This window comes from Glycine soja, chromosome 2, assembly GCF_004193775.1.
Source record: "Glycine soja cultivar W05 chromosome 2, ASM419377v2, whole genome shotgun sequence".
Lineage (NCBI taxonomy): Eukaryota > Viridiplantae > Streptophyta > Magnoliopsida > Fabales > Fabaceae > Glycine > Glycine soja.
In genome coordinates, this window is record NC_041003.1 from 50095789 (window position 1) to 50122642 (window position 26854).

The following is a 26854-nucleotide window of genomic DNA, read 5'->3' on the forward strand; positions in this document are numbered from 1 at the left end:
GGTCTAGACCGAATCAAGTGGATCTACTGTTTCAAAATTATCGCATTATAGAAGCAGAATGGTCCCATCCCATATTAGATTGTCAATCGATGAAAACAAGTATGAAATTTTCCATAAAACTACATCTTTCGTTACTTTTGATAATCCATTTTACTTTTTGCCTAGAAAATTACAACAAAAAATAGGGGTATCATTAACTGTTTTGTGATTTTGATCTTCTGTAATAACATTGAATTGTGAAAAGAGTAATTTTAAAACATATATTAAATAACTTTTCAATTAGACAGTTCGTCTAAAAGATTCTGTTTGTCGTGAATCTTAAAATGCCCAATATTTAATAGTATCTTTCTATTCATCCAATGTTGTTGTGGGGTACATTGCCAACAAAACTTGTATAGATTGTTTGTTACAGCTGAAACACCGGGTGGCCGATATTTGATTGCGATGGGATATGCTGGCCCATGTGAGAGAGGAAATCAATCCTTGTATTAAAATTGTATGGGTAATTATTTATTGTGATGGGATATTCGTATGTTTTCATGAGATTTTGAAAATTCATCATTATTTATATCTTATTTTGGTAAAAAAAATCGTTTATTTAAATTATACTGTCATTTTGAGCTAACAACTGACTTTAGAATTCTTCATTGGTTTCTTACTTTTGTAAAAAAAAAAAAAAACATTTATTTCAATTAATTTTAGCATCATTTTGCTTAAATGAATAATATTTGCACTACTAAAGAATATCCATTTAACATCATCAAATTAAATCGATTTTACCAAGTTAAAAACTAACAAAAAGATTTTAAAGCATCATGAAACACTAAAATGTCCAGCTAACTAATATGATGAACTAATTTGTTTTATCTTTTAGATTCGGGGAAAGATTTCCTGTTACTTTACAAGGCTGCAGGCAAATCCTACTGAGCAAACATTAACTTGATCAGTTTCAAACAAACCACTTAATTAAAGTCTCTAACCTCAGTTTCTGGCCATCAAATAAACTCTAGCCTTTACAACAGAGCCATTTCGAAACTTAAACCCGGGACTAACTGAGAAACCAACAACCGTTCCAGGTGGCACCCTCCCGCCAGCAAATTTGACCACGGTCTCCATGTAACGAGGGTGAAACTCAGCTCCACCACTTGCCTCAAACTTACTTGGCAGAGGATCAAACGAGAACGCTAGCAAATGAAGCAACCACACTTCCTTTGCCACCCCCAAAAACTCTTTGTAAAACCGAGTCCTTGGATGGTTCCCCTCAGAGACTAGACTGTGCTGCACCAAATCACCAAACAGTGACTCCTCCATTTTGGGGTGCACAACCGAAAGGTACTTGTTGGAGCAGAATTTGCCAAAATGGCACGTTGGTAAAACTCCGAGGAGCTCAGAAGGGTCCGTGGACTTCATGTCGTGGTATTGGCTGAAGCAATCGCGGCGAAACTGAGCAGGGTTGAGGAGGGAGGAGAGGGTGTTATTGTCCATGTAGAAACTCTCGTGGTCGAATCCTTGGAACATTTTGCGGAAGATGTAGGATTCAAGGGCGTACTTGGCGTGAAGAGTTGAGACCGTAGTGGTGGAGGTGGCAGGATTATTATAGTATTTGTCAGAAGCTGCTTCGATGGAACGAACTGCGGCAGCCATGTCCCATTTTGCATCCTGCATGAGCGACAAGAGTAGAGATGTGAAGGACTTTGATGCTTCCTTTACTTGAGCCATTGTTGCTTCCAAGACTTCTGGGGATGGTGCTGCTACAAACCCTGCCTCTATTTCATGACACCAATTGGTAGGGTAGAAGATATAAGATGCTCTTCTTTTTCTAGACTTTGAACACAGTTTTTATTTTAATATATGTAAGAAGATAAAAAAAAAATTAACAATAATTTGTTTTAACAAAATTACAACTAATTAAGAAAAAAAAAAAGAGTATGAAATATTATTGTATGATTTGAGACTATAATGTGTCTGAAAAAATTATTACATGATTTCATATCATTATATCAATTTTGATGGGATATAATTGAGTTATATTAATGCTTCTTTTTTTTATACTAAAAATTGACCCGTATAATAAGTTTTCATGTTTTCAATCACATAAAAAATGGTCGCCACAAGGAACCTTGATTTCTCTCATGTTTTACCTTGCATTTGACTATTGCAACCAAGGTTTCTCTTTGTGTAAGGGTGAGGCCTCCGAGCTTTGTTTTCATGACTTGTGAGGGTAGCAACACACCCAAGCTTCACTTTGTGCAAGTCCTTGGCCTTCACTTCCTTCTTCATCACTGTCTCGTAGGGCGCATTCCCTCCTCTCCTTCTTCTACCCTCATCTTCTTCAACAGTACTCACACTCCCATGGAACCCGTCCCTCAACAGAGCAAGCTTCTTCAGCTGCGCCACCACTGCCACGTCAGCCTCCCTCAAGCTCTGTGGGTCCCACGTGCAGTGTGCTTCCTGCAAGCTCACGTACGCACTCTTCATTGCCGATACCGCTTCGAACACCTCCTCCATTAACGCCCTCATCTGCTTCAATTTCTTTTCCTCTCTTGAAATTACCTTCAAACCCATCACCATCTTTTCTTCACCGTAATAACCTTGTTCGTCTTGGGGTTTGTTTCCAAATGAGTCGCTGTGGTATTCCTCCTCCCTATCGTCGGCGAATGAGTGGAGGAAGCAGGAGGTGGTGACCCTTTGGATCAGATCGGAGAAATTCGAAACCTTTCTGGTCATTGCTACGTGTTTGTGCGTGCGAGAGAGAAAGAGAGGAAGCAGAAGAATAAGTAAGAAAGAAGACGGTGGCAGCTGAGGTGGACCGCGGAGTGGGGTCAGTGAATTAATAATGCTGAACAAATCAAGCAATGGATGCTCAGAAATGTAACAAGAACCTGTCTTTTCACATGTGATTTTGGTGTTTATAAATACGGACTTTGTTTGCACTTATTTGTTATTTTAAGAAATTAACAAGATATTAATTTTTACTTTTAATATATTTATGCATGCTTTTATTAAAACCAAAGAATACTGTATTAATATTCAACATACTATTAAGTCATTGCCTAGAATTAAAATAATAAAAATATTCCAATTTATAGACATCAAAAGATTATTTTAGTCATTTTTTTTCTTAATTTCAAAGAAGCAAACCCATTTTTAGTGCTAAAGTAATCTTATTTTTTAAAGTTATTTCAAGTTACAGGAGTATAACACCAAAAACATATACTCGCTCTCTTCCGTCTTTATATTTATATAAGATACAAATTAAAAATGTAGCTTATTTTTTTTATAAAGTCTAATCTAAAATGTTTTCTTCATTAGTTATTTTTCAGAGAATATCCTTAATTAATGTTAGACCAAGAACGACATGGCAATAAGAAAAGCATAACCCATTAATGACGGTTAGTTTTATTTATGGGATAGTTTTGAAAATATATATTCATTTAATACAAATTTAATGCTTTTAAATTAAATTAATTAATTTTTTAAATCTTAAAAAATTAGTTAATTAAATCTTATAATAAGGACCAAAGGAAAGGAAGTATTTGATTCAATTTCTTAATCCTGATTAATTAGTTAATTGAATTTTATAATTAGACTTTAATCCTTATGAATTAGTAAATATTTGACTAATTAGTTGTTTAAAATTGTTCAACGAGATGATTCTCTTAAAGTGACTAACTTAAAAACGAGAATTTGCTTCTTAATAAGGTTTTTAGTCCAAAGAGCTTTTAGGAGTTATAAAAAGTTGACTATATTATACTATTATAAGGAAATATTGCACAAAAAGTTGTAAATGAAAGATAAATGGTTGAGAACCTGAATTACGCCGTATTTTTCAACTATTTATAGAGTACAATGGACATAAGTTGTTTCCTGTGATATAGCTATCCATGTCCAAAATTTATTAGCTTGTCTCGCTTCTAGGTTGTGTTCATTGTTTTCACCCCTTGTTAGCTGTGCCTCCATTCTGCTTCCAAAAGTTCGATTACAACGGTTCTCGTATCATAGAATTAATAGCCAAACCTTAACTGGTAACTTGGTGAAATCGTCCTTCTAGAGGGACTCCACAGGTGAATTGAACATGGAATTGTATTGAAAGAAAAGATTCAATCAATGCACTGACGCCATTCGCGAGCAAGATAATAAAGAAATTTTGCTACCCATTTTTAATAATTACCACTATACTACGATTGGTGGCCTTTAAAGAAAGCAAAGCAAATTGATTTGCCAATCCAAAGTTCCAAGCCCATAACACCCGAAACTCCATAAATGAGAAACAATGCTTAATAAAAATCAAGAGGTGTACCAATTCCTCCACCTCAAAAAATTATTAAGGAGTTCGGAATTATAATAGTCCCCATTAATTCATATTAATCCCATACTATTTAATATTTGTCCTCTAGCACCCACCAGTTCCATCAAGTCCGTGCTTGAAAGCTACAACCCATATAATTAATTAAGCTCGTGTATGTTAGAAGTCCATTCCTTTCCTTGAAGTCGTGATTCCTAAGTAGTAAATGAGAAGGCAACCTAGTACTAGTCAGTGCATAGGAAACTTTTAATTTAAAGAAAAAGTACAAGAATGCAGTGCCAACCATGTGATCAGCTTGCTATGGATCATGGATGCCACTCTTTTTTTCTTAACCGGGATATGTGTAAAATAACAATATACAAGGATGCCCTTGACTTTGAGGCATTTATTTATTTTACGTTATTTTCTTCATATTTATTAAAAGGTTATGAAAAGAGATTTCGAAGTAACTTTTATTTGTCGCAAAGTTACATTCCTATTTTAGCTAACTTTTATTCTCACAAAGAAGAGTGGGAAGATGATATTCCTTAAAACAAACTCCCCCTAAGATAAGGGCACAATAAAGATGCACATCCACAAGGGATACGCAAATCAGGCTAGCAAGAAGAAGGGGGATATGGATCACGTGATTCCCAAATGTGTAGCATATATTAACTACGTACCCACTTAAGCACCAAACGTCATAGAAAGCCTTGAATAAGTTCACTCACTATCAGTCCAAACGAACTGTTGTTTTGTATTTTGAATACAATGAATGGCCATCTAAATTTTCTTTTTTACTTTTTGGGCTTTTTGCCCCAAAGTCGGCCCAGCATTTTTATCATTGTTTTATAACGAGGAAAAATAAAATAAAATAATTGCCAAGCCTTTTCAGGTGCAAGCTACCCTATTTTAAATGGTTATACTTAGTAAACTGTAGCTAGCCATAGCATATTATAGTTGTAGTAGTATTGAAAATTGGGGTAACCCAAATACAATCGAAACATTTAAGAAAAAAGAAAATGTTGAAAAATTGAGAATGATATACCTAGAAATTAGAAGAGACCGAGACAAATGCAAGGGGATGAGATCTGAAGTGTCGCACTGTGAGCCAAGTGACAGTCTGAACGGTGCTCATTCAGCCTGTCCCTTTCATCTCCTTCGAATAAAAGAACGGTTCAAATTGCGAAATCGTTTTGGAAAAACCAAAACCCCTTCCCTCAGTCTTGCCCCCCTATAATTCGTTCCTTCCATTTGCATCTCTATTTCTTTGTCATATTTTTAAATTAAAAAATCATCAATCAAATATGTAATAATATCTCCACTACACGGCACATACACATAGTAGCTAACACCATTTGCATATTAAAGAGAGTCACAAGCCAATTCTGAACCACACACTCACTTATTTGTTTCTTTCAACTCACTCACTCACTCACTCACAGAGTAATGGCATCCATGGCGGCTATAGGTTCTCTGAATGTTCCTTGTTCTGCTTCTTCGCGTTCATCGAATGTGGGAAGAAAAAGCTTTCCACGCAGCCTTTCATTCTCTGCATCACAACTTTGTGGAGACAAGATTCACACAGATTCAGTTTCATTCGCACCAAAAATCGGTCGCAATCCTGTAATTGTTACCCCTAAAGCAGTTTCTGATTCCCAAAACTCCCAAACCTGTCTTGATCCCGATGCTAGCAGAGTGCGTTCACCTCCATTTTCTTTCTTTCCTTGTTATTACATAAAATTAGTGAGAAATTTGAAATCCCCATTCTTATATTTCTTAGGGTGTACTTGTTGATCAAATTAGAAACATGATTTTTTTTTTTTTTTAGATCACAATAGTGAATTTTGATCGTGCGATATTTGATTGATTCTGGTTCTGATTGTGATTGCAATTTGAAAATGTTTATAGAGTGTGCTTGGCATTATACTTGGAGGTGGTGCTGGGACTCGTCTTTATCCACTGACCAAGAAGAGGGCAAAGCCAGCTGTTCCTCTTGGAGCTAACTATAGGCTAATTGACATTCCTGTTAGCAACTGCTTGAATAGCAACGTCTCCAAGATCTATGTTCTCACTCAATTCAATTCCGCCTCGTTAAACCGACACCTTTCTCGTGCTTATGCAAGCAACATGGGTGGCTACAAAAATGAGGGATTTGTTGAGGTTCTTGCTGCTCAGCAGAGTCCTGAGAATCCTAATTGGTTCCAGGTAATGACCACATTGCCTTGTTTGACTCTAAATTTTGATACCTCGCGATGATGACTTTTCTTGTCCCTTGATTTTATTTTTTAACAAACTTGGTGTGATCATTGCAGGGTACTGCAGATGCTGTCAGGCAGTATTTGTGGCTTTTTGAAGAGCACAATGTTTTGGAATTCTTGGTTCTGGCTGGTGACCATTTGTATCGAATGGATTACGAGAAATTTATCCAAGCGCATAGGGAAACTGATGCTGATATCACTGTGGCTGCATTGCCAATGGATGAAAAGCGTGCCACTGCATTTGGCCTGATGAAGATTGATGAAGAGGGGCGTATAATTGAATTCGCCGAAAAGCCAAAAGGAGAACAGTTGAAAGCTATGAAGGTAAGCCCATATAACATGTATTATATGTTGTTATTTATCTGGAAATTATTACCTGAGCAATTGCTTAAAAATGCCACTAGGTTGATACTACAATTTTGGGTCTTGATGACGAGAGAGCAAAGGAATTGCCTTATATTGCTAGCATGGGTATATATGTTGTTAGCAAAAACGTGATGTTAGACCTGCTCCGTGAGAAGTTCCCTGGTGCAAATGACTTTGGGAGTGAAGTGATTCCTGGTGCTACTTCTATTGGAATGAGGGTATGTGTTCCTTCTGGTTATTTAATATTACGAAAACTTTCTTGTCATTTTCTTGCATAGCAAAATTTAGCATGCAATTTTTGAGAATGTTGTATGGCATGTTTGTGTATATTCACAGGTGCAAGCTTACTTGTATGATGGCTACTGGGAAGACATTGGTACAATTGAGGCTTTCTATAATGCAAATCTGGGAATCACCAAAAAGCCTGTGCCTGACTTCAGGTAAATTATATAGGCTATTTAATATATCCATCATATTGACAAATGTATTTCAACGGTAGTATATTGTGGTTCTGATGTTTATGTGTTCATGCATTTTGGCATATTGATTGCAGTTTCTATGATCGTTCATCTCCAATCTACACCCAACCACGATATTTGCCTCCCTCTAAGATGCTTGATGCTGATGTCACTGATAGTGTTATTGGTGAAGGATGTGTGATTAAGGTAAGTATTTCAGAACCTTCACATTCTACTGATCTGCTCTATAAATGAGATTTATACAATTCTTAACAAAGATGTCAAATATAATGAGATTAATTTATTTATAGGAAACTAACTTTGTATTCCATATTTTGTTCCATAGAACTGCAAAATTCACCATTCTGTGGTTGGGCTGCGATCTTGCATATCAGAAGGTGCAATTATTGAAGACACGTTATTAATGGGGGCAGATTATTACGAGGTAATAATGTGGTTAAACAACTTGGCCAGTTACGCCTAGTATTTCCAAGTTTTAATAGCCAAGTTTTCACGTGTGAAAGTGGTTGAAACACTTGGATATTCAATTCATCGATTATAAGTTTGCATTTGCATGTGAATAAGGTTAATAGGATTGACTTTAGTTAGACTAGCAGTCCTAACTGCAACATTGGTTTTCTGATCGTTGTGTTCCAGACGGAGGCTGATAAGAGGTTTCTGGCTGCTAAAGGCAGTGTTCCAATTGGTATAGGCAGGAACTCTCATATCAAAAGGGCAATTATCGACAAGAATGCTCGAATTGGGGAAAATGTCAAGGTTATAACATCTTCGATCTTTAATTATATACAATTCTGTTCCTTGTTTTACATTCTAAAGCCATTTTTTTCTCAAGACAACAGGTGAGGCGCGGTAGCTTAGGTGATTTTGGTATTGTTTTTTGAATCAAAAATGGAGTTTCATCTCAATAACTTACACAATTAAGGTTGATGGTTATTGAAGTCAAGCTCTAATTATGATTGAAGAAGAGTATCAAAACCACTTAAGAAACTATCTCTTTTACTATATTAACATTGATTGACAAGTTTTTGGTTATGTCCAATAATTGATAATTTTAGTAATGATTGCATATTTAATTATAATTTTTGTTTGATTTTCTTTCTTTTTAATTAAAGATCATGTTAGATTTGTAATTAAATATGAAATCTAAATCATTAATTTTTCTAATGATTGTGGTTAATTATTCTCTTTTCTCACAATGATACAATAATCAAGACTTTTAAGTGATCATGTGACTACTAGCTAACTTTTAATCTTGACCATTTATAGATCTCATTTCTCATAGTAAAAAAATAGTTTTCATTTGATACGTCTATTATATGTTTGTGTGGACATATCGTTCGAGAAAAGAATAAATATTGACTCAGTAAAAAAAAAAGAATAAATATTGACCTATATATCTCTTGAATGATCAAAGATTAAAAAATACAAGTCTTGTGTTTTTTTTATAAAAAAAAATCATGTTTTTTCAAAAAACTTTTAATCTCGATCGTGAGAATGATCACTCATATACAATTGTATGACTTGGATTTGCTCTTCATTGGGATAAAAATGGCTTTCTCACTAAATATATCCATATTTTCATTCATATGACATGTTACGAGATATTTTAAATCTAATCTATCGTTTGTTTCCAATTCTCAGATTATTAACAGTGACAATGTCCAAGAAGCTGCAAGGGAAACAGATGGGTATTTCATAAAAAGTGGGATTGTCACAGTAATCAAGGATGCTTTAATTCCTAGTGGAACAGTCATCTAAACACCACCACCACCCCAAAAAATTTCTTGTACCCCAAATCCTAATGGTGACTGCAAAGCTCATTACCACCGCTGGAGAGTTTATCAAGCTATGCTTCCTCGTCTAAGATAGGCTTTTGTGTTTCATGATATATATTTTTGGGCAGTGGCTTGTAAATTATAGCGGGAGAGAAGGCCCGCTATGAGCAATCACGCTGTAAAGTTCATTATTCAATTGAATAAAAGTTTCTTCATTTCGTACTAATTACAATTGAATAAAAGATGGCTGGCAAAAACAAAAATGCAAATAATTACTAGAGCGCCTAAAACACTATAATATTCCGCCTATGTTATTTGGGACGTCCTCATAATCAGAGCAAGGTGGCCTCCATCAAGGTTTTATCATCTTAAATAATTGAAATATTATTATAAGTAAATATAATATTGCCATGTTAAAAAGTAGAATTTAAATTATATTGTGAGAAAGTATTTGAGGAAGCGTTACAAAGATATCGAAAAATCTTAGATTAAGGAAACAGCAAATTCTATACGGCCCAATTCGGTGATCCAATATCCCCGTCCAACAATCATTCGCCACTCTATCCAAAGATCATATTGAAAAAGAGGGAAAATTTTCTAACAAGTTAACAAGTATTTAATCCTATAAAATAAAAATTTATTGAAAAAGAAAAAACAAATATTTATAGTTTTTAGGGGTCAAATAAGTATTTAATCCTATAAAATTTACTTATTGTCTATTATGAAACTTTTGAAGCATATTTAATATAGTACTTTTTAAATTGATTTATGAGATATATCATATACTAAATAGTTGTCTAATTCTTTATTGATTTTAAATCTAAACCTGTAATGTAATCTTTTGTTTATTCTAGGTTTTCTTTATAGTTTTTAAGTTATGATAAAAAAAAAAGGTTATATAATATTAAAAAATAATAGTTACGTTTAATTAAAAAATCATGAATACTTATTTTATTTCATGTCAGAGACCGCTCTAAACCTTTTTCCTTTGACCCATTTGACTTGGCCTTTTCTCTGTGTATGGACTGCAATACGATATCCGTGTTGGTCTATTGTCTGTTCTGATTTTGAATGTTCATAGTGTATGTAAAGACTGTACTTGGTGTACCTCACTCTGTAAAATGAATTGAATTGAATAGTATAAACAATTTATGTAACTGTCATTTTTTTCTCTTGTCATGCGAACGAGGAGTACGATAAATTTGGCTCCGAATTTTAACTTTCTTGTTAAGTACAAAGTTTATAGTAACATTTTAGAAGCCAAACAGTACTATCATCTTTATTTGTTATGTTGCTTTAAACTATATAAACCAATTAATAATAAAACAACATTATGTTTTTCTTGTTTTATTCTTTTACAAATTTACGATGCAATACCTTTTATTTAAAAACTAAATGCGTGTTTGGTTTCATATTTGACATTCAGATTTAGAAGAAAAATCTTATAAAAAATATGCACAAACAATTATTAGTTTCCCTTGAGATTCATGTTTTACAATTTTTAACGTGTTCCAAACATATTATAAGTCTATGTTTATTTTGATATTATAAATTATTTTTAATAAAAAAACAATTTAATGTGAAATTATAGTTTAAGTACATTTTAATAGCTTAAAATTAATTTTATCAAAATTAATCCTACTTAATTTTATAACGAACAGTCACAAATTGACGAATACATCGTGACAAAATAAAGAGTGTTCTTTACATATATACCATGTAGTACGTATTCCGATATCACACATATTAAAGTCTTAGCTGTGCTACAAGGATCCAACAAAAATAAAATAAACCTATGGTACTTCCACTAAATTGACAAATACATTGATGACAGAATAAAGGAGTGCTGTTTACGTAAATAGAAAGTCATAGTACGCCAATATTCTAGTTTTAGCTATGCTACTACCACTATATGACAAAAACTTATCATTGTGCGTAGAATAGATGAAAGTGACTCTGAACATATGAAAACATTTGACAATTTTATATTAATACACAAAGGAAAAAATAAATCATTATTTTGTATTTACAAATAATACTTAAATGGTCATTTTGATAGAGAAGGAAAAAGAAAAAGAAAAGAAGAGAAAATTTGAATGAGTCTCACACCTTCATCACAATTTTGAATTAATTGATTGATACACTTTGTGATTAATAATAAAATAAATGTTAAAAGTGTTGCAAGAATATTAGTTATGAAATTAAAAAAACATAAAATAGAAGTGGATTGGTAAAGGCGAAAAAGAAAAAGAATAGTAGTAGTATAAGTATGAATGAGAGAGACAGACGCTCTCTAGTGCCTAGTCTCTCCCCAGCCAACCCTGCTTGTCTTGGCTCCACCTTCTCTTAAGAAATCTAATCTTTTTTCTTCATCCTTCTCATTGGTCTTTACAATCCCTATTGCCTCTCCTCTCAACTCTCACCTTGCATTGCATCTTCCCACCACTCACAACACTACATGTGTGTTTTAATAGGTATTACCAAAAGTGATTTTCAAGTAATATAATTTCATATTTCAATATTTTTATTATAAAATCAACTTAAAATTAAAATTTTAGATATTATGTATAAGATATTGAAAATTACTTCAATCATAGTTAATTTAAAATTCATAATTAATTCTGAATTATTTTCTAATATAAAATTAAGTATATAAAAATATATCCAAGATTAATAATAAAGTCAAAATTAATTTCTCAAACATGAAACCAAATCGGCAATATACCACCCACCGTTAAAAGATCCACAACAACAACTGGGATATTGTATTTAAATTGTAGTGATAAATTTTGATACCAATATTACATTAACCTTAATAAAATTGGATTCTGATAGCTTTAAGTCAAGTTTTGAGTTTGTACTTTATAAATGTAGAGTTTTAAGTCAAAATAAGATGTATGCATATTGATAATTGAATTTTTATCACTGAATTTTAGATGACTTAAATGTAAAATTAAATATTACATTTTATTAGATGAATTTTAATTGAATAGATACATTAAAAGTTGTTTTTATTTCAACTTCCAATAGAGCTTATTTATTATAGTTGGTGGTAATCTTCAATGTAAATAGAGAAATACAACACATAAAGAGAGGGAATCAGTGAGAAGAGAAATTGTGAAATAAAGTCACTTTGTTGAGAGAAGAATATTTTTGTGTGAGAGCATTGAATGAGTTACTCGGGTTTGTAGAGTGATACACTATTCTGGGTAGGTTATAATCTTGTAATCATTTTTGTGATAGTGAAATATTTTTTTTGAGTCGGTTCTGTGGACATAAGCAAGAGATGTCGAATCATGTAAATTATTTTTGCCTATAGTGTAATCTTTGTTGTATTCTCACTATCTTTTATGGGTGTGGGTAATTTTATTTGCGAGAGCGTTAATTACCCAACAACAAAAATTGATGCACAAACCTTATATTAAATTAATATGAAATTTAAAATCTCATTTTCAATATAAAAAAATGTGTTACATAATTACTCTATTAGAAAAAATAAGAAAAATTTGATAAACAATTAAAATCCTACTTGGGTTAGTTGTAGGTGTTCTTTTTTAGTCTTTAAACTTCAAATTGAAAATAAAATTTATTTGGATAAAAAAAGAATGGAAAATGATTGTTAAATAAATTTAAAAATGTTCTAGTTTTAATTTTTTAGAAATGATCTCATATTCTTTGATATTTTCCTCCGCCCCTCCTCACCTCTCACTAGTATTCAATTTAATACATAAAGGTGGTAAAATAGTTCGAATCAATTTACCCCACCTGAACCCACGTGTTGAGAAATATATGGTTAAACTTTAAATTTTGATTGTGAATTAATTTGAGCTTTTTTATTAGGTTTAGGCCACAAAAGTCCAAATTTAATAAATTTTCAGTGCAATTGAACCTCATTTTAGAAACTCAAATTGAATTTTGGCTTTTTAGCTCGACTTGTTATAGATTGTAACTCATGTTAAGCAAGTGAATGACCCAACTTGAAGCACGTTTAATGAATTGTAGCCTTAAACTTAAAATTTGAGTACAAATTAAATTTAGTTCTTTTAGCTTAATTTAATCATGGACCAATATGGACTTAACCTATAAAAGATCTATACAAACTGATATTTCAATAGACTTGGACATTAATTATTTTGCAAGTCTTAAATCTAGCTAAACTGTTGGTTTGACCCTTTGTAGCCACAGCTAACTTGATCTCAATTAATGCAATGTGTAGATTGATACTTAAATTTTGAGTACAAATTAATTTAGGTTGTTTTAACATAATCTAGTCTTAATTAGCCAGCAAAAAGCTTATGCAAAACAAGCTTCCACCAACCCAGTCCAGTTAGCAACTAACTTGACCCAAAGATGCCCGATGTATATAGGAATCGAACTTAAATTTTTTAGTATGAATTAAATTTGGAACTTTTTACATTAATCTGGTCATGACTCAATCTAAAAAAAAAGTCATGCGTATATGCTTTTGTTGGATTTTGGCCTCATTTTAAAAAAAATGAATTGAATATAAGTTTTTTTTTTTTTAACTTACCACTATATCCCATAACTTGCATCAAACTTGCAACATGTGTGATGTGTGATTGTGTAACCCTTTCTTGTTTGATGAAATGCAAACTTAAGCTTTAAATTTTGAGTACAAATTGAATTTTTGGATGGTTCAATAAATGTATGTTTCGGGCTTAGCTCACAAAGGCCCAAAAAACTTAAATATTAACTTAAATTTTATAAACTTTAAACAAAACATTATCACAAAGGGAACCTAAATTCAAGCACGGATCTACCCCTCCGGAATTATATATTGGAATACATATTTAGTCTATCAATAAGTGGTTGTTAGTTCTAGTAAAATCGAGTTTATTTATTTATTAATTAAAGTTTTGAATTTAAATTTTATAGTTAAAAAAACTTAATTGTATTTTATATTTTATCTCAATAAATAAATTTGATACCTTTTATCACAAATTATTAAAAAACTTAAGCAATTTATTGTCTATTATTTATCAGTTAATAAACATAAAAATTGAGGTAAAATTTATAAAAAATAAAGAATTAGAGTAAAAAAATCGTTAAAAATGAAAATGGGTGTAAAATTTGCCCAAAAGAAAATTAGGGATAAAAATGATAATTATGTTAAGAATAAAAGGATGAAATATAAAATTTATAAATTTCTTAAAAATTAAAGATAAGATGTGTAAAGTTGATAAAAAATTTTAAAAAATTAAAAATAAAAGATATAATTATGCCTTAAAATGTGAATGATTATCCAGAAAATACATAATTATATATATTAATATTATTGTTATGGATAGTTGTTTCCCGCATGGAACTCCTGTGTGGCTATGAAAGCTGCTCACGAGATGCATTTCAGTGGTCAAGACTCGAGTGATCATATTTTGATTCTTTTCAAATGAAAGAACGATTCGATGGGTACGTAAAAAGAAAAAAAAATACTTTTCACACATGACTGCACTTGCCTCTATCAATATCGTACTTTTTTCAACAGAATAAAGTTTAGATTCAGAAAAAACTCGTCGCATATGAGAGTAAAATAAAAGGTTAATTATATTTATTTTTCTTTTAACCTGTTTCCAAAATAAAATAACTTTAACAACAAAATAAATTCACAGGGATGCGAAGGTTCAAATCTTTATTCATCTATTTAAAAAGAAATAAATGTAATTAAGCAAGGGTTAGATATTAAGTAAATATAAGATGGTATGTATAAGTGTAAGTATGTGTATGTAGTGTTGTTCTGTCTAATGGATGAAAACAATATATTTAAATGTGAAAGAAATATCGCTAGACTCGTACATCAATCAGAGTAAAATTGATTTTAAGTTTAATCAATAATTTTAATTTTTTTATGCATAAGTTTGACGACATTGCTTCCGCATTTGAAGCAATGAGAAAACAAGAAAAAGTAACTTTCACTTAACTGGGCCTTCAACATGGAGAGAGAGAGAATGGACTTGCATTAGAAAATTAGTTTCAAGCATATATTAAATTTTGGACATGTAATTGTGTTAGATATTCCTAGGAAGAATTTATTATGTGTAATAATATTACTTGATTTGAATATAATTATGTTTTATGAAAGATATATTTAGTACGAAAAAATTAAAAGAAATAATTATAAAAAATGAAAAGTTTGAAGTGAGAGTTTCATATAAATTCAGTTTTTTTTAAAATACAGGCTCACACAATATAATTGTATTTAAACTTAAATACTTAAGAAAATGTACTTTTATGAGTTGTGTCACGAAAAAAGAATGACTGTGAAGGGGGCATGAGATTACGTTGTTTGGAGGTATTTAGGATGAGATATATATGGCTGACCCTTCACCCAAGAGAAAAGAGTATAGAATGGAATTTCAATTTCCCATTTTTAATTTTGTTTTTTCTCTTGTGGATGTGGTATTGCTATACGTATGGGTTTCTTCAAGATTTATGCAGGATCTAAAGCTGCCTGAGCGGTAACTTTCTGATACGTTTCTTTGTCAATCAATATCTTTATTTTCCATTGTGTACCTTTGCTTTTCTGGGTTTTATTCAATTGGATACGTAGAACTAGAATATAAAATTTTTAAAAAAATCAAGTGGATATACCTATTCTTGTTTTCTTTTGAATTTATACAGCACTTAAAAATTCTAATTTTTAAATATGACGTTTATTGATGAATGTGTTCATCAATCATCACCACTATTTTGAGATTAAATTTTTGAATGGAATATTTTCAAACGCAAGTCATGTTTCAATGGAGTATCTATAAGAACTTTGAGGCCAGTATACAAAAAGATTATAAATATTAGAGGAAGTACTCCATATTCTAAAGGATATATTTATATATAGTGTAGAATGCATTGGGGGAGATCGAGGAGTAGATGGAAATTATTTGGTTATATATCGACTATATCACATCATATTTAGGGTGTTGCGCTAATCATATTAGTGTGTTGTGCTAATAGTATTGCTAGTAATATCCACATATTGTTTGTCATGACATGTTCTCATGAGATTTGAAGGATGTGCATTTACAAAACAACTTTAATATTGAGAGGATGGTACAATCGTAGCTAAATCCACAAATGTATCGAAGGTCATTGCAAGTAATAATTAAAATGTTAAAAGACTTTTTAGAGATTAGTTAAAGGATGCTTCGTAATTTATCAAGAACATTCTAATAAGAACCGAAATGAATTATTTATAATTGATTAGATTAAAAAAGAATTTAAATTAAAAGAAAGTGATGACGTTTTAACTTTTAGGTTTTCTAATTTAGCGCGTACGAATACGAGAAAAAAAATGGTTTAATTCAAATGGGGGAAACATTGGGATTACAGTTCGTTCTATTTCACTATAAACTCCTAGCTAATTTGAGTTCTTAATTCAATTTTATTCCCCCCTTTGTGTACTAAATTTTTTAATTTATTGAAATCTCAATTCCTTGAGCGATTAAACCTTTACCTTAGTTAACAAGTTTAATATCTTATGTAAAACTACACGTGAATAAATATTAAGATTAAAAATCTTCATTCGTTTAGAACATCTAATAACTATCCTTAACCAAAAGAATTCGTAGGTTTGTATCTCAAATAAAAAGTGTCAAGCAAGTATCAGACTTGACAGAAAAGTAAATGGAAAAATGCAAATTAAAGGCTGTTAGATAGTAACCACACTTTTTTTTTCCTCAGAGAAACTAGCCAAACTTTGACAAAGAAACGTAAATGATTGAAGTGTATAAAGTACTGGAGAGGTCTCAAGTTTTGACAAAAAAATGTTTGAAAGTAAAAAAGGTGTCAAGCAGGTAACGATTTTTGACAAACAGATCAAATGAATAAAATGAGGAGTTTGCTTGTTAATATATTTTAATATACATTTTTTTGTAGATGAATGAAATTTATATTCGTTTTACTTTTCATTCATTAATTTATACTTTTTATTAATGAATTTTATATAATTTTATCTATTAATAAAAAGTAAAAACTATACTAAAAAATGTGCCATTCACATTTGTCTTCCAGCTAGTTCTTTCATTATATCTAAACGAAGTTGGTCACAAAAGTTTGTCCGTAATAAAGTCCTTCATTCATTTTTGCACTGAAAATTCCCACAAGACAATATTTGAAGAAATTTTCACTTTGTGTATTTTAACAACTTTGTAATTATTTTTCATAACAGCAAAAGAAATATATATTTTCTTCATATAAATTGTCCAAAGCCAATGTTTAATTTCAACTGCTCTATCACAAACTTTGTCTTTTTTTTGTTAGTAAGCTAAAATGATCCGTGAAATAGTAATTTTTTCCTTACACGATTAATATAAATTTGCAGCAGTGACAAATGGAGAACCTTAGTGTTGGTACTGGAATTTTTTTTTCTCCTTCAATAGAAATTTCAGGGAGACAAAGAGCAGAGGGTAAAGATGTTATTCTATTCAAAAGTTTCAAAGAATAAAAGGTAAAGGTGATAGGATTAGAATCTTGACTTCACCAAGATTTTCTAATGATGTAAAAGTGAAGAGACTAGGTCCAATAACGGACTTGAATAAGTAAAAAGGTCCAAGACTTTTTTCTTTCTAAAGGTTATATGTACACATTCTATTGAAACCTCATTCTGATCAATATAAGTAAACAAGGTACAGAAAAAATTAAGAGCATTACAATAAATCAGGAAACCTTTGTTCTCTGTCCGTGTACTTACACTCAAGAAAACTCAAAGCAAAGGGGAAATATAAAGGACATTGGCCGCTAGAGTTGCAAAGTTATTGATCTTTTTGCTGTTATGCATGTGCTTGGAACATCAAAACCTGAAACCCCATTTTTTTTATTTTTCCAATACAACAAATTAAAACTATCATTGGAAAATATAACTTTTCCCCCCAATAGATTCTATACTCTAGACAGTCAATTGTGAACGGATAATAATCATTGCAAAAATGAGGCAGTAAATTCACGCTCACTTTTTTCACTAGTGTTGTGCTTTCCTTGAATGATCGCATTGCAAAAGTTGATTGTAATTTTCGGAATGAAAGACAGTCAAGTGTGGAAAGCAAGGCCAGTTAGATATTGCACTCTATTACCAGAGAGGTGCTAAAGGAGAAATCTTTGTTCTTTGAATTGTATGAGAATTGATCGTTATTAAATATTTCACTTAAAATTAACATATGATGCTAGTTAATTTAAGATTGTCAGAATTGGTATTAAGATAGCACATTGGAGATAATCAAAGAAATTAACTTCTCTCAATACATATCTTTGATAAACAAACTTAATATCAAATCCCTGATCATATACTTAACAAACAAGATTATTTGTTAATTATTTTATAACTAGTTTATATTTAGTATAGAATTTAGAGTTTATGGTTTATTAACAAGAGTTAAGAATGATAGAACAAATTGTTCATGAATTTATGATCAGTTTAATTTAATTTAGGTTTAATTATTTGTTTGGTTTTCTATTTTATTTTTTTAAGTGTAATTTAATTATATTATCATTAAATTTTTTAATTAGATCGTCTGTTTTTAAAAATATTTTAAGTATGCTCTTTTATTTTCAGATATTTCAATTAAGTCTTTTATTTTTATTTAAAATTTATTTGCCCATGATCGTGAAGATCAGGTCAAGTTAGTTGCATTGAATCTTCCCACCGAAAGTGGGGAATATGTGTCGAATCTCACCTCTCCTTGGTACAACTAAATCCCGACCCATTGTTCCATATGTGGAAAAAAATATATTTTATAAAAAGTGGATAATTTTTAGAAAGAGAAATAATTATTATCGTTTGCTACTAGTAGTAGTACTTTTAACGCCCTCTCTCTCTCTCTCTCTCTAGCTCATTGGTCTTCTCTAACAAATGAACGCAAAAGCTAAATAATACTCTTGTAAGTTAAGTTGTTATTATTAATACAAAGGTGTTTCTTTTAAATTATGCCTCAAACACCGCCGACAATTTTGTAATACAAACATGCGCCTCATCAATTGAACTGAATTTACTTTTAGATTTTTAAGTAGCGATAAAATTGTATAATGCTTGTATTTGTTTCATTTGGATTATTTTTTCATACACTTAAAAGATAACAAATATTAATTAAATAATTTATTCTGAGTTAAAAATATTTTATATAAAAAGTTTATCTCACAAGATAAAATAAATATTTTTCATTTAACTTTTCAAAAAAAAAAGATTTTTTATGCATAAATTAATTTGAACTTATGGTATATATATTGGAATTGTAGGGGATTCTTACAAAATACCACTAAATACCAAAAATACATTATGTTAGACTATCAAGAAGAGTCTTAGGAATACTTAAATTTATAATGATTGATTAAACAAACGCAGCGAAATTCGAATTCGTAGGTAATTGATGACTTCATGATTATTCTCCATTCAAAACCTTTTTTTATTCTTTAATAAGACCTTTTTAACTCTTCGGATGGGGAGAAAATAAACTATATGTAACAGTTTGATATATTGGGATCATAACCTTCTTATAGGATGTTAACCTAACATAATAGGGTTTTTATTATCTTTTAATGGATAAACATTGACATCTATTTATTTAAGTTCATATAATTTAATTTAATTGTCTAACATGCTTACTTTAATTGATCATATAAAATAAAATTCACTAATAAATAACTAATATAATTATCTTATAATATTAGCCCACATTAATTATTGGAATATAAAATTTCAACAATGTATTCTAATAAGAATGGTGACAAATTAAATTTGATTGTCTAAGGAGTCCATTTAACCTATTTTCTTAATTGGGTTGAGACAAAAGTATCAATTCATCAACCTGTTTTGGTTTGTCAAAAAATGAGTTTATAGTTGAGGACACGAGTCAATGTGTTGCCTCTATGATTTTTTTTTTTTTGAATTAGATAAAAAAAAATATTAATATAAAATTTTGAATTTTTATTTTTCTTTTTATAAGAAAGTAGTATTGTGTTTAGAAATTAATACTATATGTTAGGAGATCTTTTTATTTTTTATTCTTTAGATTTTTAATTTTTTTTTTAATTTTTGTGAGTCAATCCTTAAGCCAAGCAAACTGGTATTTTTCAAAGTGTATATTAAAAATAAGCCACTCCATTCCGGCCTGTTTTTGGCAGATTAACAGCGGAGCAAACTAAAATGGGTCGAGTTGTCCATTTTACTACCCTTACTTATAGATATTTACAAAAAAAAAAAATTATTCAAACAATCGGTTTATCAATTTTATAAATATCTACCAAAAAAAATTTATCCAAACAATCTGTTTATACATAAAACTGATTGGAGATAAAAAAAAATGACAAGTTCTTATGTTTTATAAGACTATATGATTAACAAATTAAAAACAAAGTATGGTTTTGTTGTGAACAGGGAAAATAAAGTCTATTTGAGTGTGAATTTTTTGACACCTACAAATTTCAAATACCTAGTTAATATTTTTATTTTTTCTATTATTATTAAATCATATCATATTTTATGACATCTTTATCTTTTTTCTCTCTCTCTCAAGGTGTAACAATAAAAAAAAAAAGTCTATTTTTTTATTATTTATACATACATGCCTAAAACCACTTTCATCATGCAGGTGAGATCTTTCAATTCACATGATAATTTAATCATAAAGAATTTAAAAATAAATTAATCTAGATACACGCCAAAAGTTTTAAAAATAATAATAAATTTGACCAATCGAAAAGTGATCGAGCTTAAAAACAATAAATTAAATTGACGAATCAAAAATGCACTTGACGACAAAGTAGAAGATGAAGAAAAAGAAAAATTGTAGAGAAGAGGGAGAGTTTGAGGAGGACCACAACCACGTTGCATTTGAAAAACACCTGAAGACCATGGCACCGGTTGAGTTGCTATAGCTGGATTTAAAACCAACGCATAGCCGTCCTCACAGTGGGGAAACATCTCCAGAAACCACCAATATCATAAATGTAAAAAGCATATTATAGCAGAGTATAGTATTAATATATTATTACTATTATTATATTGTTAGTAATAATAATATTATTATTTTATTGAAGAGTGGTACAAATTTGAGGGAGAAAGGTGTATGCTGTATGCATAGGTTTGGTTTTTAAAGTGATAGCTAGGTATGGAGATTAGAGATACACAACACAAGACATAGTCATAGTATGATAGTAGTATAAGGAAGAATTCCCAGACACCTCCTTTTGGGTCCCCCACTTTGTGTCCTTATCTCCAACCTTTTTGTCCTTGTTCCTTTCCCCTTCCCCGGCCCACTTTTATAGCCTCCACACTTCACTCACACACTCATGTCTTCTACTTCTTCTTCTTCTTCTTCTTCTTCGTCGTCATCATCATCATCATCTACTTCTTCTTCAACTCCATATGACGCTGTTGCCCCTGATATCCCTGGCCCTAGTACGAGGAGAACCGGTGGTACTGGTCAATTTGAAGCTTCTTCCTCCTCTCAACGTCAACGTGCTATGAATGAGGTCTTGCCTGAACCTTTACTTGAAGCTTTGGCCACCCAACTTGCCCTTGATGCTGCCAACTACAATGGTCGTCTTTCTGCTGCTTCTGCCCTTGCCATTTTATTTCAGGTAGCTACTTTCCTTTCTTCTTCTTCTTTGTATATATCCCCCTTAATTTCTTTACCCCATTTAACTATTTTGCTTGCTGTAAGAGTTGTTAATGAAGATAAGTTTTTTTTTATGATTGCTCATATTGGATGGTTGTGTTTGCCTTGCTAAATCTGATGTTGGATTCTTAGTTTGCTTAAATTGAAGATTTGTAGAATCTTCAGCATGTGTAACTGATAGATTTTTCAGTTCCGAAACTGGACAAAATATTGGTCAAGTCAAACGTGAACCTAGCATTGCAACCTGCAGATGCTGATTCTTTTTTTATATTTTATACAAATAATATTATCGACATTATGGATTTAACTTAATTAATAATATTATGTGTGTGTGTATATATATATATATATCCGTTTCTTTTTACATATTCGGTATATTTTCTTTTTGTGCTGTTTAAACTTTAGAGGCATCCATACATTGATTCAACTGAACGGATAAGGGGTGATGAGTGCCGATTTAGGTTTTAGTTGAAGATGCTTTCAAGCATCCGAGAAGAAACTGTTCCGCGAAAGCAGCTACTTTACGTGGGTCTTTTTCAAACTAAATGTGTGTCCCTTTCAAAAAAGGGTGTTTTTTTTGTTCTTCTTGCCAATGTTTGTTCTTTCTTACTCTTCAAAAATGTCTAGTTTTGGACCTCCTTTTCACAACCAATGAAAAGGCTTACATTGGCTTCGATTTGCTGTTTCCCTTTCTTGGCATGAACCCTTTTTGACTGAGCTTTTCCCTTCTACCTAGGCTAGAAGATCCATTGTATGCCTTTCTATCTCAAAATATGTAGATACTAGCTTTTTTTACTTTGTTTTAAAAGAAGTTGCTTTCTTAAAAAATAATAACATAAGGAGGGAAGCATATGTAGTTATTTACGTCTCATTCCTAGCGTCCTTGCAAGTGTGCCATTTCCATATATAGTTGGAGCATTAATGTACAATTTTTTTTATCCTGCTTGTTTCAGCTTGGTTGCATATATAATATATAATATTTAGGAAGGACACCATTTCGGAAGCACGCCATTTTTTTAATATATATTATCAAGATTAAGATAAGATTGTTGATAGAAGGTTAACTATAGTGTGAAAGTAAATTAGCTTTCTCTAATCATTCGTTTGTGTTCAAAGAATAAGCTTGCCTGGCTAGACTAGTCAGTCAATGTACTTCCAAGCATTCGAAATCTGGAAATAGATTTGAAGTTACATTACTTCGTTCCTTAAAAATAATGATAAATTTTCATTGCATTCTCACAAATAAAGAAGAGATGCATAGTTACATTAATTAGTTAGAGTGTATCCTTCTACTCTATTTATTTTCCTATTGATAAATAAAAAAAGTTCCTTCTACCCTATTAGTAAGAATATATATTTTTTCTGAAAAAAATTCAATTGCATTTGGATGCAGGATAAACTTTGCACCTTCTCTAATCTCAATTAGGGTTTGAAACATTTGAAATAACCGGTAATTAGTCGTTGGTTTAATATTCTATAATCTATACTGGCATGTATACATGCGGTCAAAAAGCAGCATTTCTGCATTTGTATAATGCCAAAAGGCACATGGAGCCCTATTCTTGTCGTGGCGACACTCCATTCCTTTTGTTTCTATCTGAGAAGTTCACACTTATTATAATTTTTAGCTTTCTTTCCCAATAAACTAAATACTAATATCATATGATGTGTACTATATACGTTATGATAATTGCACACACACAACATAGTTGGGACATGGGAGTTGGGGCGTGCATATTTTTAGTTGTACTTGGAAACTATAACAGCTCTACCGGATCTTTTTGGATAAAATTATGTACCAAAGCCTCCTATAAACATAGGTTTATAATTGCCCATATATAAAATACTCATAAACATACGATTTTTTTTATTTGTTAAAAATTTCACCTGTACCTTTATTATTAAAGTATGGAAAATTATATTTAAAATTTATTTAATCACGGTATTTAATTAAGAATAGTTCGTCCTTTATTTAGTTCGTCTAAGTTTCCCTTCAGCGCCCTTTGACTGGTCCTTGTGTTCGTGGATAGAACTAGAGATTCGCTGTTTGGAACAAGACAGACCCCTTGGCGATACCTTTCTTGGAAATGAAAGTGAAATGTTTGTGGGGAAGCACGCTTTTCATACCCATGTTTACATTATATGCACACACATGCCTACACGAACAGGAACTAAGATATTGACTAGTTTCATTATCTAGCCGTATGGACCACATGCATACAAGCCATGATCTGATCTCATCTGTGTCTTCTTTTCACTCATTTGCTAGATCTCTCCACTCTCAATTCTAATCCTTCTACGCATATTTATTCTATTAAATTTTCTTTTCTAGGGCAAGTTGATCCTTTTGACCCATTTGACATTGACTTAACTAGGTCTATGAAATAGTATATCCATAGAATATATTTCCTCTGTGCCGATTCTGGTATGTAAAAATTGCACTTCAGTTATATATATACACTTGACATTGTTACAAATTAATTTGTCTGTGTCGCAATCACACGAGCCATTTGAAATAGAATTTAGGGAATATATATGACAAGGTTATGCTCGCTTATAGATAGGTAATTCCATACGTAAGCTATTGCATATGAGAGTGTTATCATTACTATCTAAGATTCTGAAGTATCTAACTAAAAATAAGTACACTGACATAATAATAAATGAGAAGTCATTCACTAGCTATCCTGTAAGCTTGAATTTGAATGCTAATAATCTCTAGTCCCGAGCATCTCTGTGTGTATTGCTTTGAATCCTGACGCGGATGATGCTAAACTCTCTGCTAGCTTTACCTAATAGTAGCTAACTGCTTCTGCCATCCTCAATGTTTCTCTCTCCACCTTTTCATCCTTTACTACCTACTTATAGTCAGGAAAAAAAAAGCCCCACACAAATCAAATATACACACATATTCTTTTGTTTTTATGCAACAAGAAGATTTTATAAACAAATTAAAGAATTTTCCCTGCTTTCTATTTTTGGATAAATAATTCTAGGGAAATGCTTAATTTATCAATCCAGCTCTCGTGCATTGGAAAGCAATTTTAACTTACAGCTAGATTGGTTGCTTCAAAATTGTGCATGCAGGTTTGTTCCACGTGGCGAGAGGTGTCGCGGTCGGATCTGCTGTGGCAGCGGCTCACGAGACGCATCTGGAGACGCACCTATCAACTGAGGGCCACGTGGCAGCTGGAGTACATGTATTGGCATCGGACGGCCAGGAACTTCTCGACAGGGAGACACAGGTTTTTCGACCCAGCAGTGTTCGACCCTTCGGATCATCACCACCATCTGCTCTGTCGCTGCCTCGCCCTCTCCGACACACACCTGGCGTGCGGCTTCGTCGACGGCTCCGTGCGTCTCTTCGACCTCGAAACCCGAGCCCACGTCACCACCTTCTTGTCTCTACACGGCCACCTCTTTGGGCCCTTCTCGCGCTCCGTCTCGGGCATCGTTATAATCAACTCCAGCATCACCTTCGCCAGGCTGGATGGGGATATTTACGTGGATAATGTGGACGGGCCTGGGCCCATTCAAGCTCGCCGGGCCGTGGAAGGTGACGTGGTCAACAACGGGGTGTTGGTTGGGTTCGCGGGAACGGGGCGGTGGTGGGTTGGCCTCTACGCGGGAATAGCGGGCCGGGCTTTTCAGATATGGGACGCGCGCAGTGAAGAGCGCGTGTTCGTTGGTGGGTCTTTGACGGATCCAGAAACGGTTATGGGGTGGCACATGCTGACGGAGCTAGTTGAAGCCGTGGGTCGCGTGCGCGTGACGGAGCGTGAGTATGTGGTGGCGTGCACGGCTTCGAGGATGGTTTGTTTCAGTTTTCGGAACCCGGAGGTGTTGTTGCGGGACGTGGGGTCCACGATGGGGTTCGTGGTGAGTTCGCTGGACGCGAGTCAGGAGGCCTATGTAGTGTTGGAGAGGAACGGCGTGGGAACGGTTCGGCGAGCGAGCACGTATGAGCGGTTGAGCCGGTTTCGGTTAAACCGGTTATGGGTTCGGGGGTTGTGGGCCTGCATGAACCTTGGCTACGTCTTAACCTATTCGCCTGCGCCTTCTCCTTCGCCTTCCTTGAGGGTTTGGGACATTGAGCAAGCCATAGGACGCTTGTGTGTCACTCTTGGGGTCAGAGCTGGATACGTTAATAGCTTGGTGGCAAATGACAGACACGTCTCTATCTCTTCCAATGACAATAACATTAACTTATTGGATTTTGGTGTACAGGATCCTTAGCTTTAGGAATTATTATTATGAGTACTATGCTCACATTCATTCTAACTTTCCATTCCTTTTTGTACCTATCTCTCTCTCTCACAAAAATCACATCCATTGTTACTGTTCTAATTTAATCTTTCTTTCTTCTCCCATGGTCACGTAGAAGACAAGTAGGCACCTAGGTGTTGATGTAGAGAGTTTAGTAAGTCCAAAAACATGGGAATCTAGCATGCTTTCCTTCACTTCGCCCGATCTTCCAATAGTAAATTATACAAATTGTTATTGGACCTTTTTTTTTTGGCAAACCGGGTATTGTGAACCTGATACCCCGATGTTTATACTAGTTAATTACTGTATTTTATTTGGCATTGAACTTGGAGGGAAAATAATAGTTTGACACCGTTATTTACTAAGAAATAATAGTTTTATATTTATCAAGTTTCGTTTGTTGAATAGTTTTTAAAATAAAACTATTTTTAACATGGTTCTCAGGAGTTTATTATATTACATGTGTTGATCGCATCTGAGAAAATTTGATAATTTTGACCCATAAAATTAAGTAAAGGAAGTTTCTTTAAAAGAACCTGATCAAATAAAAAGAAATTAATTGTTCAGTCATTCAAAAGCAAACTACATTTGTTTTTATTTTTCTTTTTGATCTTCCACTCTAAACAGAGCAAAACACCTTTACACAACTGTCTAATGGAGTACTATTCTTTATACCTATATATCTCAAGCTAGGAATATCTTGTTCTATGCTAGTTTTATAACCTATTATTAATCACCATAACAATCGAGTAAAGCATCTTATCCAATCATTTGAGTATGTGGCAAAGATGGTGTTTGGAAT

At 32.4% G+C, this 26854-nt stretch overlaps 3 protein-coding genes across 3 annotated transcripts; 2 read left to right on the forward strand and 1 right to left on the reverse strand.

Moving 5' to 3' along the window:
* Positions 1-846: 846 nt before the first annotated feature.
* LOC114403455 (protein GRAVITROPIC IN THE LIGHT 1-like) lies at positions 847-2875 on the reverse strand. The gene is made up of 2 exons (XM_028366453.1): positions 2142-2875; positions 847-1766 (listed from the first exon to the last, which is right to left on the reverse strand). The coding sequence occupies exons 1-2, from the start codon at positions 2725-2727 to the stop codon at positions 982-984; spliced, it is 1371 nt and encodes a 456-aa protein (XP_028222254.1). The 5' UTR covers positions 2728-2875; the 3' UTR covers positions 847-981.
* A 2632-nt stretch (positions 2876-5507) lies between these two features.
* Positions 5508-9392, forward strand: LOC114403463 (glucose-1-phosphate adenylyltransferase small subunit 2, chloroplastic-like). The gene is made up of 9 exons (XM_028366465.1): positions 5508-5983; positions 6197-6493; positions 6601-6870; positions 6951-7130; positions 7249-7352; positions 7466-7577; positions 7717-7815; positions 8028-8147; positions 9033-9392. Exons 1-9 carry the CDS (start codon positions 5735-5737, stop codon positions 9147-9149), a joined length of 1548 nt encoding a protein of 515 aa, XP_028222266.1. The 5' UTR covers positions 5508-5734; the 3' UTR covers positions 9150-9392.
* An 11837-nt stretch (positions 9393-21229) lies between these two features.
* On the forward strand, positions 21230-26289 carry LOC114403472 (transcriptional regulator STERILE APETALA-like). The gene is made up of 2 exons (XM_028366475.1): positions 21230-21748; positions 24874-26289. The coding sequence occupies exons 1-2, from the start codon at positions 21458-21460 to the stop codon at positions 26020-26022; spliced, it is 1440 nt and encodes a 479-aa protein (XP_028222276.1). The 5' UTR covers positions 21230-21457; the 3' UTR covers positions 26023-26289.
* The last annotated feature ends 565 nt before the right edge of the window (positions 26290-26854 follow it).

Excerpts from the sequence above, each read along its gene's own strand:
- LOC114403455 (XM_028366453.1), bottom strand. The coding sequence starts at position 2,727 with ATGACCAGAAAGGTTTCGAATTTCTCCGATCTGATCCAAAGGGTCACC. Across the intron at positions 1,767-2,141 it reads TTGCAATAGTCAAATGCAAG|AGGCAGGGTTTGTAGCAGCA; the intron begins GTAAAACATGAG and ends GTCATGAAATAG.
- LOC114403463 (XM_028366465.1), top strand. The coding sequence starts at position 5,735 with ATGGCATCCATGGCGGCTATAGGTTCTCTGAATGTTCCTTGTTCTGCT. Across the intron at positions 6,871-6,950 it reads AACAGTTGAAAGCTATGAAG|GTTGATACTACAATTTTGGG; the intron begins GTAAGCCCATAT and ends AAATGCCACTAG. Across the intron at positions 7,131-7,248 it reads CTACTTCTATTGGAATGAGG|GTGCAAGCTTACTTGTATGA; the intron begins GTATGTGTTCCT and ends GTATATTCACAG.
- LOC114403472 (XM_028366475.1), top strand. The coding sequence starts at position 21,458 with ATGTCTTCTACTTCTTCTTCTTCTTCTTCTTCTTCGTCGTCATCATCA. Across the intron at positions 21,749-24,873 it reads CCCTTGCCATTTTATTTCAG|GTTTGTTCCACGTGGCGAGA; the intron begins GTAGCTACTTTC and ends TTGTGCATGCAG.